Source organism: Gymnoscopelus microlampas (assembly GCF_963454915.1).
Source record: "Gymnoscopelus microlampas genome assembly, chromosome: 1".
NCBI classification, from domain to species: Eukaryota; Metazoa; Chordata; class Actinopteri; order Myctophiformes; family Myctophidae; genus Gymnoscopelus; species Gymnoscopelus microlampas.
In genome coordinates this window covers 3,160,539-3,173,038 of record NC_139962.1, presented here as the reverse complement: position 1 = coordinate 3,173,038, position 12,500 = coordinate 3,160,539, and the positions used below count along the sequence as shown (strand labels likewise).

The following is a 12,500-nucleotide window of genomic DNA, read 5'->3' as shown; positions in this document are numbered from 1 at the left end:
TTTGCCTCTGAGATGTAGTGGAGTAGAAGTAAAAGTATTGGAAATTGGAAATACTCAAGTAAAGTACAAATACCTCAAAATTGTACTTAAGTACAGTACTTAAGTAAGTTAAGTTAAGTTAAGTACTTAGTTACTTTCCACCATTGGTCATAATAGACACTAAACAGAATTGTAGATGTGCTACTTTCGCAAACTCTTGTATGATGAAATAGGGCATTGATTCAGAAAAATAAAATACACAGAGATACGAGGTTTCTTCCCACAGTGACGTTATGTGACATACAGTACAGTACGTACAGTATTTATCCGACATGTTGGATATAGAATGAAAACATGCCTGATAACTTACCACCTTTCTTTTTCCTTAGTGTGGCTTATAGGAGCAACAGGAGAAAGAATGTCTGAGACTTCAGAAAGAATCAAAATGGCCGCTCTCTCTCTCTCTCTCTCTCTCTCTCTCTCTCTCTCTCTCTCTCATATGATGAGTGAAGTTTGTGACACGTTTGGTTTTTAACCATATGAACCCTAGAGTCCCTATTCTGGGTCTACCGAACATTCGGCGAAAATGGCAGCTCTACAAGCTCAGCACTGCATTGTGAGCTTGTAGATTGGCTATTTCTGTCGAAGACATGTGGTGTAGAGGGAATAAAAAAGTCCTAGGGGGCCTAGTATGGACCCCTGGTGGACTCCGGTCAATGAAGTAAATAGTCCGCTGAAGTCTGATGTCTCCCCCCCCCCCCCCCCCCCCCCGATCACACAGTTATTTTCTCCATTCTAAATCCCATAGACGTTTTTAACACAAGCGCTGTGTTCAAAAAATAAAACAAACAATAGGTTGGTGATTTCACTCATAAAGGATATGAAGAATCAACAGATGGTGAAAAAGGTACAGATTCATCCAAAGAGTTCGAAAAATAGCCTGTGAGTTGACTACAATTCTCAGGTTTAAAAATGATCTAACGACTACATCTCCCATTAAATCCGGGTCACGGCACTACGGTCCCACATCATCGCCAAATGGAAGAAGCTTGCGACACACATTTGGTTTCACAGCCTATACTTCCATCTGAGACTCCGGTAGCAGAATCGATGCAAGACGGCGTTTAATTTTTTTCAAGCTACTTGGCAGGTGATTGGATGATCCCGCCCTATAGCAGCCGCTGATTGGTTCGTACATGCAGCGACCGGGTAGCTCTACTCCCTGAGTGATCCCAGATGCAGGGTGTATTGTGAAACTCAATACCGCCCCCACCTGGCTGAGTCAGGTTATAGGAGAGTAGCGTTGTCAGTAAACAGACTGAATAACAACACGCAAAGGACACTAAGGGCCCTATTTTCGCCGGTGCCTTACCCATTATCCCTAAACACTTCTTTTTCATTTTTTACTATTTTTAAAAACATTTTCAAATAGTTCAAATAGCCGATCTACAAGCTGACAACGTGTAGATGTATATCGGCTAGTTGAAGCCGATCTAGGATCTATTTAAAACATAGCAGATCTACACGCTCATAGCGCTATGAGCTTGTAGATCTGTTATTTGTGGTTACAGAGATGCGTTCCCGGTTTTAATTGGTTAAAATGAAGAAAATAACTCTGTGACACACAAGTGACGTCAGGACTCCTGCGCCCTACAGGGTTCAAGTGGTTAATATGTAGAGAAACCATCTAAATAAAAGCATTATATACTGTATGTACATTCCTGATAATCTAGCATGAGATTTATACATGAGCCATGAATCCCATATGAATGTGAGAGAATACATTATGCATAATGAGCAGTGAGTGTTAATTGAACCTTTGTGCGCTGTCAGAGTTAAATGAACACTCAGGATTATTGCTGCGTATGAATAAAGGAGAGCATGAACACTGTATATTATGATTTACATCTCAGTGAGCAGTATAAACCTTTCATGCACGTGTTAAAACTCAAACTGCACATAAATGGCAACATGGAGCAAAATTAAGCCAATAAGCTGATATTAATTACGGTCAAGACTTCGCTGCAAAGCAAGAGAATTGTGGATTCATCTGAATTCTCTGTAGAGTGCCAGGGTAAAGCTCCTTGTTTGGTTCTAACGTGGTCCTTTGTACCCAATTCATCACCATGACAGATAATACATTACACATCAGCAACGACACTAAAAGTCGTGTCCGAGGTGAGTTCCTCAGCGATGTGCACGCTGCAGAGGTTTGACCTGGCTCAGGACGTCTGGCTCTCTGCCAGACTCTCTGCTCAATTTAGTCTCGTGGACGTTGTTGAGAGCCGGGCTGGGGGGTCTCTGTCGTTGTGGTCAGTGATCAGGCCTGTCTGTTGCTGTCATGTGGTCAGTAAACCTGACCACTGACCACTAGCTGTCCTCTAGAGCGTGCAAGAAACCCTGAAGGGGTTGCGTCAACGAGTGTTATTTGGTAGCGGCGGACATCTTTGGGGGGGTATAAACCAGGTTGACTTAACATCGACCGAAACAAGTATGTCTGCAGCTACTATGCCACGTCCCCCCGCCCCCCCCGTGGTGACGAGACGTTGGCACGCACTATAGGTGTGAACAGGCTCAGGACCGTCACTCAAACGAGACGTATCAAACAGAAATATTGTACTTGTGGCTACATTTCTAGGGAGGGACTCTTGGGACCCAAACTTACAAAAAAAAAGATTATGAAATATCCATTTGAATTAACCGCTAGTGGAAAAACAACCGATGTACAAGCTCACAATGTGTGCCACTGTATCGGCTATTTTTAGTTAGTTAAAAAATGTCATGATCTTGGCAGCCCTAGAGAGCACACACGCACGCACACAAACAAAAGGATGTTTTGGACACGGACGTCATCTTTATGCCTGGACGGCTCCTCGTTTCCACGGCGATATCCCCCTCCCCCCTCCCATCATGACATCACAGATGACATGGGGAACTTTGTTTTATCTATGACAGCCAAGGCAAAGCCAGAATGAATCTGTTTGATGACATCAGATAAATATATTAAAATGCATCAGTTCCCTCAAGTCGTTGCTGTCGGGCAGAAGCCTCATATCTCCATATTTCAACCCCCCCCCCCCCCCCCCCCCCCATAAATGAATGGCTTACATCATGATACTACAGTGTCACGCAAAGTAGCTATTATTGCATTTTAGAATGTGTTATTGACACGTATTAACAAGAGCTTGTAACTAAATCATCGACACATTTGTTGAAGATCTAAAAATAGTCTCAACCGGACATACAAGGCTTCCCGCCCGGCAACAACGACTTGGATCAGAACGAATGACGTCAGAGCTGCTACTCACCTTTATCCACTATCAACAGAATAAAGGACCAATGAGGACAGAGGACAAGAGCAGAGAGGGGGAGGGGTTAGACAGAGGGGGAGGGGTTAGACAGAGACGCTCTAGAAACAAACAGAACAGGGTTAGAGAGGGTCTCATTATAAACAAACAGACGGACGGACGGACGGACGGGGGGGGGGGGGGGGTCCGCGGGGGACCAAACAGAAAGGGTTAGGGTCTTACCAAGTTCTTCCAGTTCAGAGGTCATGGATTTTGAGCGCATAGACAGAGCTGTGGTGGGGGCTCTCTTTGGTGGTGGGGGTGCTGGTGGGAGAGAGACATAGAGAGAGAGAGAGAGAGAGAGAGAGAGAGAGAGAGAGAGAGAGAGCGAGAGCGAGAGCGAGAGAGAGCGAGCGAGAGAGAGAGAGAGAGAGAGAGAGAGAGAGCGAGAGAGAGAGAGAGACGGAAACAGAGAGAGAGGGGGAGAGCGAGGGAAACAGAGACAGCGAGAGAGCGAGAGAGCGAGATAGATAGATAGATAGATAGATAGATAGATAGATAGATAGATAGATAGATAGATAGAGAGGTAGAGGTAGAGAGAGAGAGAGAGAAACAGAGAGAGACGAGAAGAGGAGAGAATTATGAATTCATGTTATGAATTCATACATGTTCTGTATGAGCAGTGAGATGTCGGTGCTGTGGACTCCACCACCAGACCACCGCTGGTCCAAGAGGGGAGATGTTGAAGCTCCATGAGCTTCAGGCAGTACTACCTCTTGTCAACCAGTAGGTGTGTACTCTCTAAAGACACATTCTGCTAACAGCAGAACAGCAGAATGTGTCAGCTCTACTGCCTTTAAAGGAGTAGTTCACCCACAAAAAATGACTTCCTTTCCTATCAATTACACACTCCATGAAGACTTGAATTCATGGAGATTTTATTTTTCTTTGTCCGGAGAGACTCAAAGAGTCTCCTGCCGGAGATCTCCATGGCCCTCATTTATCAACGCGGTGTAGACCAAATCCAGGCTATCTCTCAAAGATTGTACTGTTACAGGATACACGGAAGACACAGTTGGGTTTGCAAGAAGGTAAGTGTGTGTGTGTGTGTGTGTGTGTGTGTGTGTGTGAATTGATAGGCAGTGAGAAACTCTTCTCCATGCTTTTTTTGGGGTCGTATTCCGGTTCTTCATGTCGTGAAATCGGGGCGTTTCGAGTATATTTAAGGACGTGTTATTTAAACGACGCTCGGTTTCAGACGTCCGATTTATCAAAAGCTCCGACCAAATGTACGCTAGGATTGGCTGTATAAGATCCTTTGATAAATGCCACTTGGACGTTGGCTTAAGGTTGCATTTAAGGAAAAAAAAAAAGCAGTTTTTTTACGTTCCATTGATAAATGAGGGCCCATGAATTTAAGGCTTCATGGGTGTGTGTAATTGATAGAAAATATAAGTCATGTTTTGGGTGAACTACTCCTTTAAACATGTAGCGTTGTTGTTGTTGTTAGTAGGAACAAACACAGAAGCACCCGGGAGGGAAGTGGACTAGGAAAAGGGGAGGAGCCAAACCAAGTTCCTGCTTCGACACAAAAAAAGGAGGAGGTGCCCCCAGAGGCAAAAATAAACTGAATGGGTTCCCAGATTGGTAGCTGTCCTACCACCTGACACCACCAGGGGGTACATGTGTCACTGGAGGAGTAAGGAGACTCCATTTTGCCATGTTAATTGCATGTTAATTGCATGTTAATTGCACGTTCATACTGCGTAGCGATGAACGTTAGTCCCAGTGCTGGACGGTGTAGTCTCTGCGGTGCGCTAAATTGGCTAAATTGGTCTGGTCGGAATGGCTGAAATTGGAGCCGGTGTGTACATTTTAACACAGGGGTCTTCAACAGGGGGTCCGGGACCCCTAGGGGGTCCTCAGAGTTACCACAGGGGGTCCGCCAAATCTTTGTGACATGATTTTTCTTTTTTTTTACATAATATACCACTTGAACCCTAGCATCCCTTTCCTGAGGAGAACTTTAGCCAAAAAATAGCCGATCTACAAGCTCACAACGCCTCGCGCTGCGAGGCGTTGTGAGCTTGTAGATCTGCTATTTTTTGGCTAAGAGTTATAGGTGTGTAGAGGGGGACAAAAGAGCAGCAAAAGTTCATCTGAAAGACGATTTTATACAACATAGAGTAGGGGGTCCCTGCTTCACCTCTCTCTCAGCTAGGGGGTCCTTGGCCTGAAAAGGTTGAAGACCCCTGTTTTAACATCTCCCACGGCCGGTACAAGCCGGTACAAGCTCGAAACGCGACGCGAAGCGTCGCGCTTCGAGCTTGTAGATCTGCTACTTTTGATAATTTGGAATTTGAATCCTGAGAAGTAACAGTTTTGAGGACATATGAGGTTTCCACCCGACAGACACGATATATTAAAGGACGACTTCACCACTTTTCAACATATCTTCATATAATGGGTCCTCACTAATGCTCATGATAAAATGGTACAATTTTTTTCTAATCAGTCTGTGTCTCATAGGAGGGCTGTAAGACAGTTCAGAAACCCGTCTACCAGTGACATCATCGATGGGGAATCCAAGCTAATAGAAACTGCAGGCTTTGTATTCCTGGAAAGCAATGCAATAATAGATCCCATTGTTCTCGCCTTAATAAAAATCTGAATAAATTTGTTTTAATCTTTTTTGGAGAAAAAAAATCCTGCCTAACGATGATGTCACTGGTAGACGGGTCACAGGCCTCCTATGAGACACAGACCAAGTAGAAAAAAATGCTATCATTTTATCAAGCATTAGTGAGGACCTATTATATGAAGATATGTTGAAAAGTGGTCGAAAAGTCGTCCTTTAATTTGAGCATGTTTTGATAATGCCTACTGTATATTCATGCTTTACAGAGAAACTTTGAGCTACACAATGCTAATCAAACTCAGACTGCTTCTGTTTAGCAGCAGCTCTATGCAGGAGGGATGGCTGGGAGAGAGAAGAAGACGAGTTATGATTCATAGTTCAAGGCAACGCTTCTTCTTGCACTATAAATAAAGTAAAACCCCTGTCTGGAAGCATTTGCGTTCTGTCTCATATTGTTGATGTTTAGATTGTGACATGAGGTACAGCTCAGCAGAACGCAGGACTATAGTTAGAGAGGGTTATGATGAATGACTAAATGCTTTTAACCACACAAAAAACAAAGACGAACGCAAACCAATATGCGAAGGATGAGGCTTTAGCTTTGAGTTGTTGCGGTCGCCAACCGTCCCCCTGAAACACGGATGTGACCCTTTGTTGGAAACTAAAAGACGTGTCCTTATTGAACTCAGAGACACACTTTATTCATTGTTTAGCCCATTGAGACCTGAAGCCGATTCTACATGTCTCCTAAATCTCAACAGTTTTCTGAAAAAACCTATGTTTCTATATCAGTGGTGCTCAATCTTTTTCATGTCAAGGACCCCCAAAATGATATGTATTTGGCCGCCGACCCCCATCAAAATATGTTGTTCCAGGGACCCCCCCAGAAGCAAAGATTTGCAAATGGTCTGAGGTGACCTGCTTTTCAGGTCATGAAATAAATGTGGGTTGACGCATAAGCAGGGATGAGTCTAACATTCATTAAGACAATATCAACCAGCAGCAGCAGCAGAGACGTGTGTTTTAATGAGTCTAACATTCATTAAGACAATATCAACCAGCAGCAGCAGCAGAGACGTGTGTTTTAATGAGTCTAACATTCATTAGAAGGACAATATCAGCCACCAGAAGCAGAGACGTGTGTTTTAATGAGTCTAACGTTCATTAGAAGAACAATATCCGTCACTAGAAGCAGAGACGTGTGTTTTAATGAGTCTAACGTTCATTAGAAGAACAATATCAGTCACTAGAAGCAGAGACGTGTGTTTTAATGAGTCTAACGTTCATTAGAAGGACAATATCAGTCACCAGAAGCAGAGACGTGTGTTTTCAATGAGTCGCTCATTAGAGTCTAACATGGAGTTTGAAGTTCAATGGGCTTGGTTGAGGTGTGGTTAGGGGTTAGATAAATTACCCATTGTTAACGGCCATTAACAGGCCCTGAATTTGTGAAATCTTTGGAAGCCGTTTTCTGTGCTTTGACTGTTCTGGCAACTCATTCAGTGCCACTGGACGTCTAAGACGTCCGTTGTATCATAAGCCCTGTGCCACTGGACGTCTAAGACGTAAAAAAAAAGGGAAACAAATGTTCAGAACCCAAGATATCATGATTTGAAAATGTTCTGCTCCATTCACCTCTTGTTTAACGTCTTACTGAAAAAGGCTGTATCTCGGCTCCTGAGCCCTTTTTCTTTTTTTTTTTACAATGAATTTTGGCTCTGGCACTCGGAGCCAAACTGCCAGAAATAAGTCAGGCACTGAATAGTGACCATATCTTCAATTATTTTCCAATTTCAATAAACGACACATCATTTGAAAGCTCACATGCTGTACTTTCGTAATCTGTAAAGCGCTGAAAAATGACCATGGCCCCCTTGCGGCCCAAAGCATTGTATTCAGTCACAAATGGGAGGGAGGCAGGTCTGATCAAATGAACATCAAATATGTAAATACTGAATCCAAAACTGTCTGGGGTTAAAGTGACCCCCAGACGTTGTAGCACAGATCAGACGCCTCTACAAGCTGTTGTACCTTTTTTGCGGGCCGTGTCGTCGGGGTCCAGATTCCGACTGACCGTCACCACCTTGATGAGCAGCCGGTTCCCTCCTTGTCGGATCATGTTGACCACCTGCCGGTGGCCCACCTTCACCACATTGTCCTGGTTTACCTGGACGGACACACACACACACACACACACACACACACACACACACACACACACACACACACACACACACACACACACACACACACACACACACACACACACACACACACACACACACACACACACACACACACACACACATTTTAATTCTTCATTTGAATCCACAAATTAATATTAATTTAAAGGTAAACAAATGTGACAGGGTTATACAGTTCATGGACACCTAAGGGTACATATAAATGTAATAATAATAATAATAATAATAATAATAATGATACTAGCTTGAATTTATATAATAGCCCCTTTCATGAACCCAAAGACACTTTACACCAAAAACAATGAAGAACCAACAAACAAACAACCAAAGAAAACAACAAACAACTATATGCTATATAAGCCTGAGAGAATAGGTGTCTTAAAAGAGTCCAGTGTTGGAGGATGGCCAAGCTCCATTGGGAGAGAGTTGCAGTTGTTTACGGGAGGGGGGCGGGGGGGGAGAGGGGGGGCTTGGTGCGGGTGAGAACTCTGGCAGCTGAATTTTGAATGTACTGGAGCCTATCCAGGTTTATATAGCACCTTCTCCTCCACACAGACAAACTGCCTGTAACAGCTGAAACAGAGCGACGTTTAGCAAGTTGTTTGGCTTTGCTCTTTGTCATGCCAGTGAATTTCAGGCCCCTGGTGGCCAGTTTATATACATGGCCCAGGCTTGGGATGTGAGGACATCAACATTTTAGGACGTCAATATTATGAAAGCCATTTTTTAACCCAAATCACAAGGCCATCGTGAGCTTATAGATCGGCTACCTTCAGTGTACGCACCTACAGTATGTACAATAATTCCAACCCTAAACCCTAAACCTAACCTCTAAATACCTAATTCTAACCTGATACATTGCAAAAACAGTCATTTCTCTCGTGAGGACCAGGAAATTTGTCTTCACCAGATGTACAGCATTTTTTAAATTCTACTGTACATTTGGTATAGTAAATATTTTGCCAGGACAGGTCCTGTCCAGACCACATCGCTACTCTGCGTATGATAATCCAACAGTGCATTGAATGGCGGTCACCTCTCTACTTAACATTCGTGGAGAAGGCCTTCGACAGTTTGGACAGGGAGACCATCTGGAAACTGATGCAACACTATGGATTCCCTCAGAAATTCATCAACATCATCCAACATCTGTATGAGGATTCCAACTGCCAAATCATCCACAACGGAAAGCTTACTTGCCCTCTTGAAGTGGGGGTGAGACCGGGGTGAGACAAGCCTGCATGTTGTCACCAACAATCTTCTTGATGGCCATCGACTGGATCATGAGAAACACAGCCATGGCCAATATGAAAAGACAGGCATCCAGTGGACCTTCACCAAACAACGTGAAGGCCTTGAGTTTGCATATGATGTGTGTCTTCTTTCTCACAAACATCAGCATGCACAGTCCAAGCTAACACTACTCTCCGAAGAGGCAGCCAATACCGGCCTAAAGATAAATGTGAAGAGGACAGAATCAATGAGGCTAAACAACAGACAGGAACTCCCAGTCCAACTACAGGGAGAGAACATCAAAGAGACTGAACGCTTCACACATTTCGGGAGCATACTTTGGCAAAGATGGTGGATCAGACGATGACATCAAAAGCAGAATCAACAAGGCCAGACACGCTTTTACCACGCTGCGACCCATCTGGAAGTCCAAGGCACCGTCCCTCCCAAATAAGATCAGAATATTCAACACCAACGTCAAGTCAGTTCTCCTCTAGGGATCAGGAGACATGGAGGAGTGACACATATTACCACCAACAACCAAACTCCAGACCTTTGTTAACAGATGCCTAAGACCCATCATCCTGAACCTCAGGTGGCCTGATAACATATCAAACGCCAGCCTGTTGGAGAGAACCGACCAAAACGCCATCAGCCTGGGTGTGAAGAAGAGGAAGTGGGGGTGTGGATTGAACACACAGGCACTGTATCAACAGCCAGTGGATCTAGACAGAGACCACACAACTCTAAAGCGGGATCAAAAGCCAAGGTATAAAAGTGAGACTTAAGGCATTCCATCATTTGGGGGGCTACTAGTGAAAAGGCTCTCTCTCTGTGTGTGTGTGTGTGTGTGTGTGTGTGTGTGTGTGTGTGTGTGTGTGTGTGTGTGTGTAGGTGAGGCAGACATGGAATCCCTGTGCTGGAAATAATTGCCGGCACATTTGGATGAATAGCAAAAGGGACAGTCCACGATCCATCTCCCATCACCCGCGTGTGCGTGTGCGTGTGCGTGTGTGTGTGTGCGCGTGCGTGCGTGCGTGCGTGCGTGCGTGCGTGCGTGTGTGTGTGTGTGCATGTGTGCGTGCGTGCATGCGTACGGGACAGCTGAATCGCTGTGCTGTAATGAATTGCATTTCGATGAATAACCAAAGGATGCAGTAAATACACAATCCATCTTCCAACGCCAGTGAAAACGCTTGTCATCATAATAAAGCTCAAGCTCATTTTACGAGCCGTTCGCTTACATTATGGACGGCAGGAGTATAGCGTTAAGAGTCTGGCCAGTTAGCTCAATTAGCTGCTAACGCTGCCTACGAGAGATTCTCAGAGGTGATTTAGGGTGCGTTCATAGCGCCGGGGTGCTCTCTGGTCGTTGGTGTGTTCAGTGCAGTCGGTGCGTTGCTGTTTAAAAAACGCTGCACCCTAGATGCACTCAGAGCGCACATCTCTCTGAAGCAGCAGGGCTGTGTTGTCACGATCTGGTGGTGTGGTGAGAAAAACCCAAATGCAGGACAGCCAGGCAGAATAGTGTTCAAAACCCAAGATTGGGAATTTAACCCATTAAGACCGGGAAGTTGTCTGTCATTTTAGATTTTAACCACTTTTACCATTATTTTATACTTTGGACTATTCAAAAATAGCAGATGTACAAGCTCATAGCACTATGAGCTTGTACATCTGCTATTCTTTTAGAAAAATCATGAAAATCTGTGCAAAGCTTTTGAAGCGAACATTTGTAACTCAAATCTTTGCTTCTGGGGGATTCTACAAATGTCTTCTAAATCCTAACAGTTTTCTGAAAAATACTTATGTTGCTATAATCAGTGGTTCTCAAACTTTTTCATGTCAAGGACCCCCAAAATGATATGTATTTGGCCGCAGACCCCCATCTCAAAATGTGTTGTTCCAGGGACCCCCGTCCCCGTCCCCGTCCGCGGTCTAAATGGGTTAACAATCTTTGAATGTATATATTTTTTAAGCAAACATTGATACTTTACCGTTGGTACTTTAAGTACATTTTGATGCCAATACTTTTGTACTTTTACTCAAGTAAATTTTGAATACCGGACTTTTATTTCGTAACAGAGTATTTCTACACTGTGGTATTGGTACTTTTACTTAAGTACAAAATGTGAGTACTTTTTCCACCACTGGTTATCTCTTATCTGAGAGCGTGCGCCTGCAGGGCCGGTACGGGAAGCACTGAGGGACAACATACACAGAGCAGGCACAGACCGTGTCTGTGACAGTCGCCAGGTTTTGTGAGAGAAACAAGCATCCAGGTCCATTAAAACAAGCCCAAAAGCAGCGACTAGATCCGTTTAACCACTTTAACCCATTAAGACCCGAGGCCGATTCTACAAATGCCTTCTAAATCAGTGGTTCTCAAACGCTTTCGTGCCAAGGAGCCCCAAAATGACATGTATTTAGCCCCGAACCCCCCATGTCCGCATGTTAAAAATTATTCATCACTTTTCAAATACCTTCAAGATTTTTTTTTAAATATAAAAGAAAATAGCAGATGTACTGCACAAGTGACGAGCTGTGGGCTTGCATATCTGCTATTTTTGAATAGCCAAAGCTAAAATCTAAAATGACACAGATTCTTTCCCGATGTTCATGGGCTATTAGAAAGCTCAACAAAGCGTTGTGAGGCTATTTATATGATTCCCCGGATTCCTATGGATATGTGTGGAGGTCCCGTCCTGCTCACCATGGTGCTCAACATAACAATTAGACATTCTAATTGTATAATAATAATACAATACATGCAATTAAATAATGATATACCATCAAATCTAATCATGGACTTCCTGTCACGTCACCAGAGAGATGCTGTGAGGGACAACTAAAATAGCACCAACTAGTGGTGTGAAGTAACTAAGTACATGTACTGTACTCAAGTGCAAAATGTAGGTATTCTTTTTTACTTTCTTCAGTATTTACAATTTTCAATAAATTTACTTCTACTCCACTACATCTCAGAAGAAAATATTGTACTTTTACTACACTGCAATTATATGAAAACTTTAGTTACTATTACTTTTAATTTAGATTATTATTACAAAACACACAAACCACTTCAGCCATATATTTCTGCCATTTGAAAATAGCAGATCTACAAGCTCGCGATGCGACGCATTGCGAGCTTCTAGATCG

At 43.6% G+C, this 12,500-nt stretch overlaps 1 protein-coding gene across 1 annotated transcript in view; it reads right to left on the bottom strand.

Annotated features, from left to right (window-relative positions):
* Positions 1-12,500, bottom strand: part of LOC311048878 (SH3 and multiple ankyrin repeat domains protein 2-like) — a 338,179-nt gene that overhangs the window by 33,571 nt on the left and 292,108 nt on the right. The window contains exons 17-18 of the mRNA XM_084062202.1: positions 7,936-8,071; positions 3,510-3,590 (exon numbers count right to left, since the gene is read on the bottom strand). Coding sequence (XP_083918328.1) covers positions 3,510-3,590; positions 7,936-8,071 — 217 coding nt within the window. The remainder of the gene's footprint in view (positions 1-3,509; positions 3,591-7,935; positions 8,072-12,500) is intronic.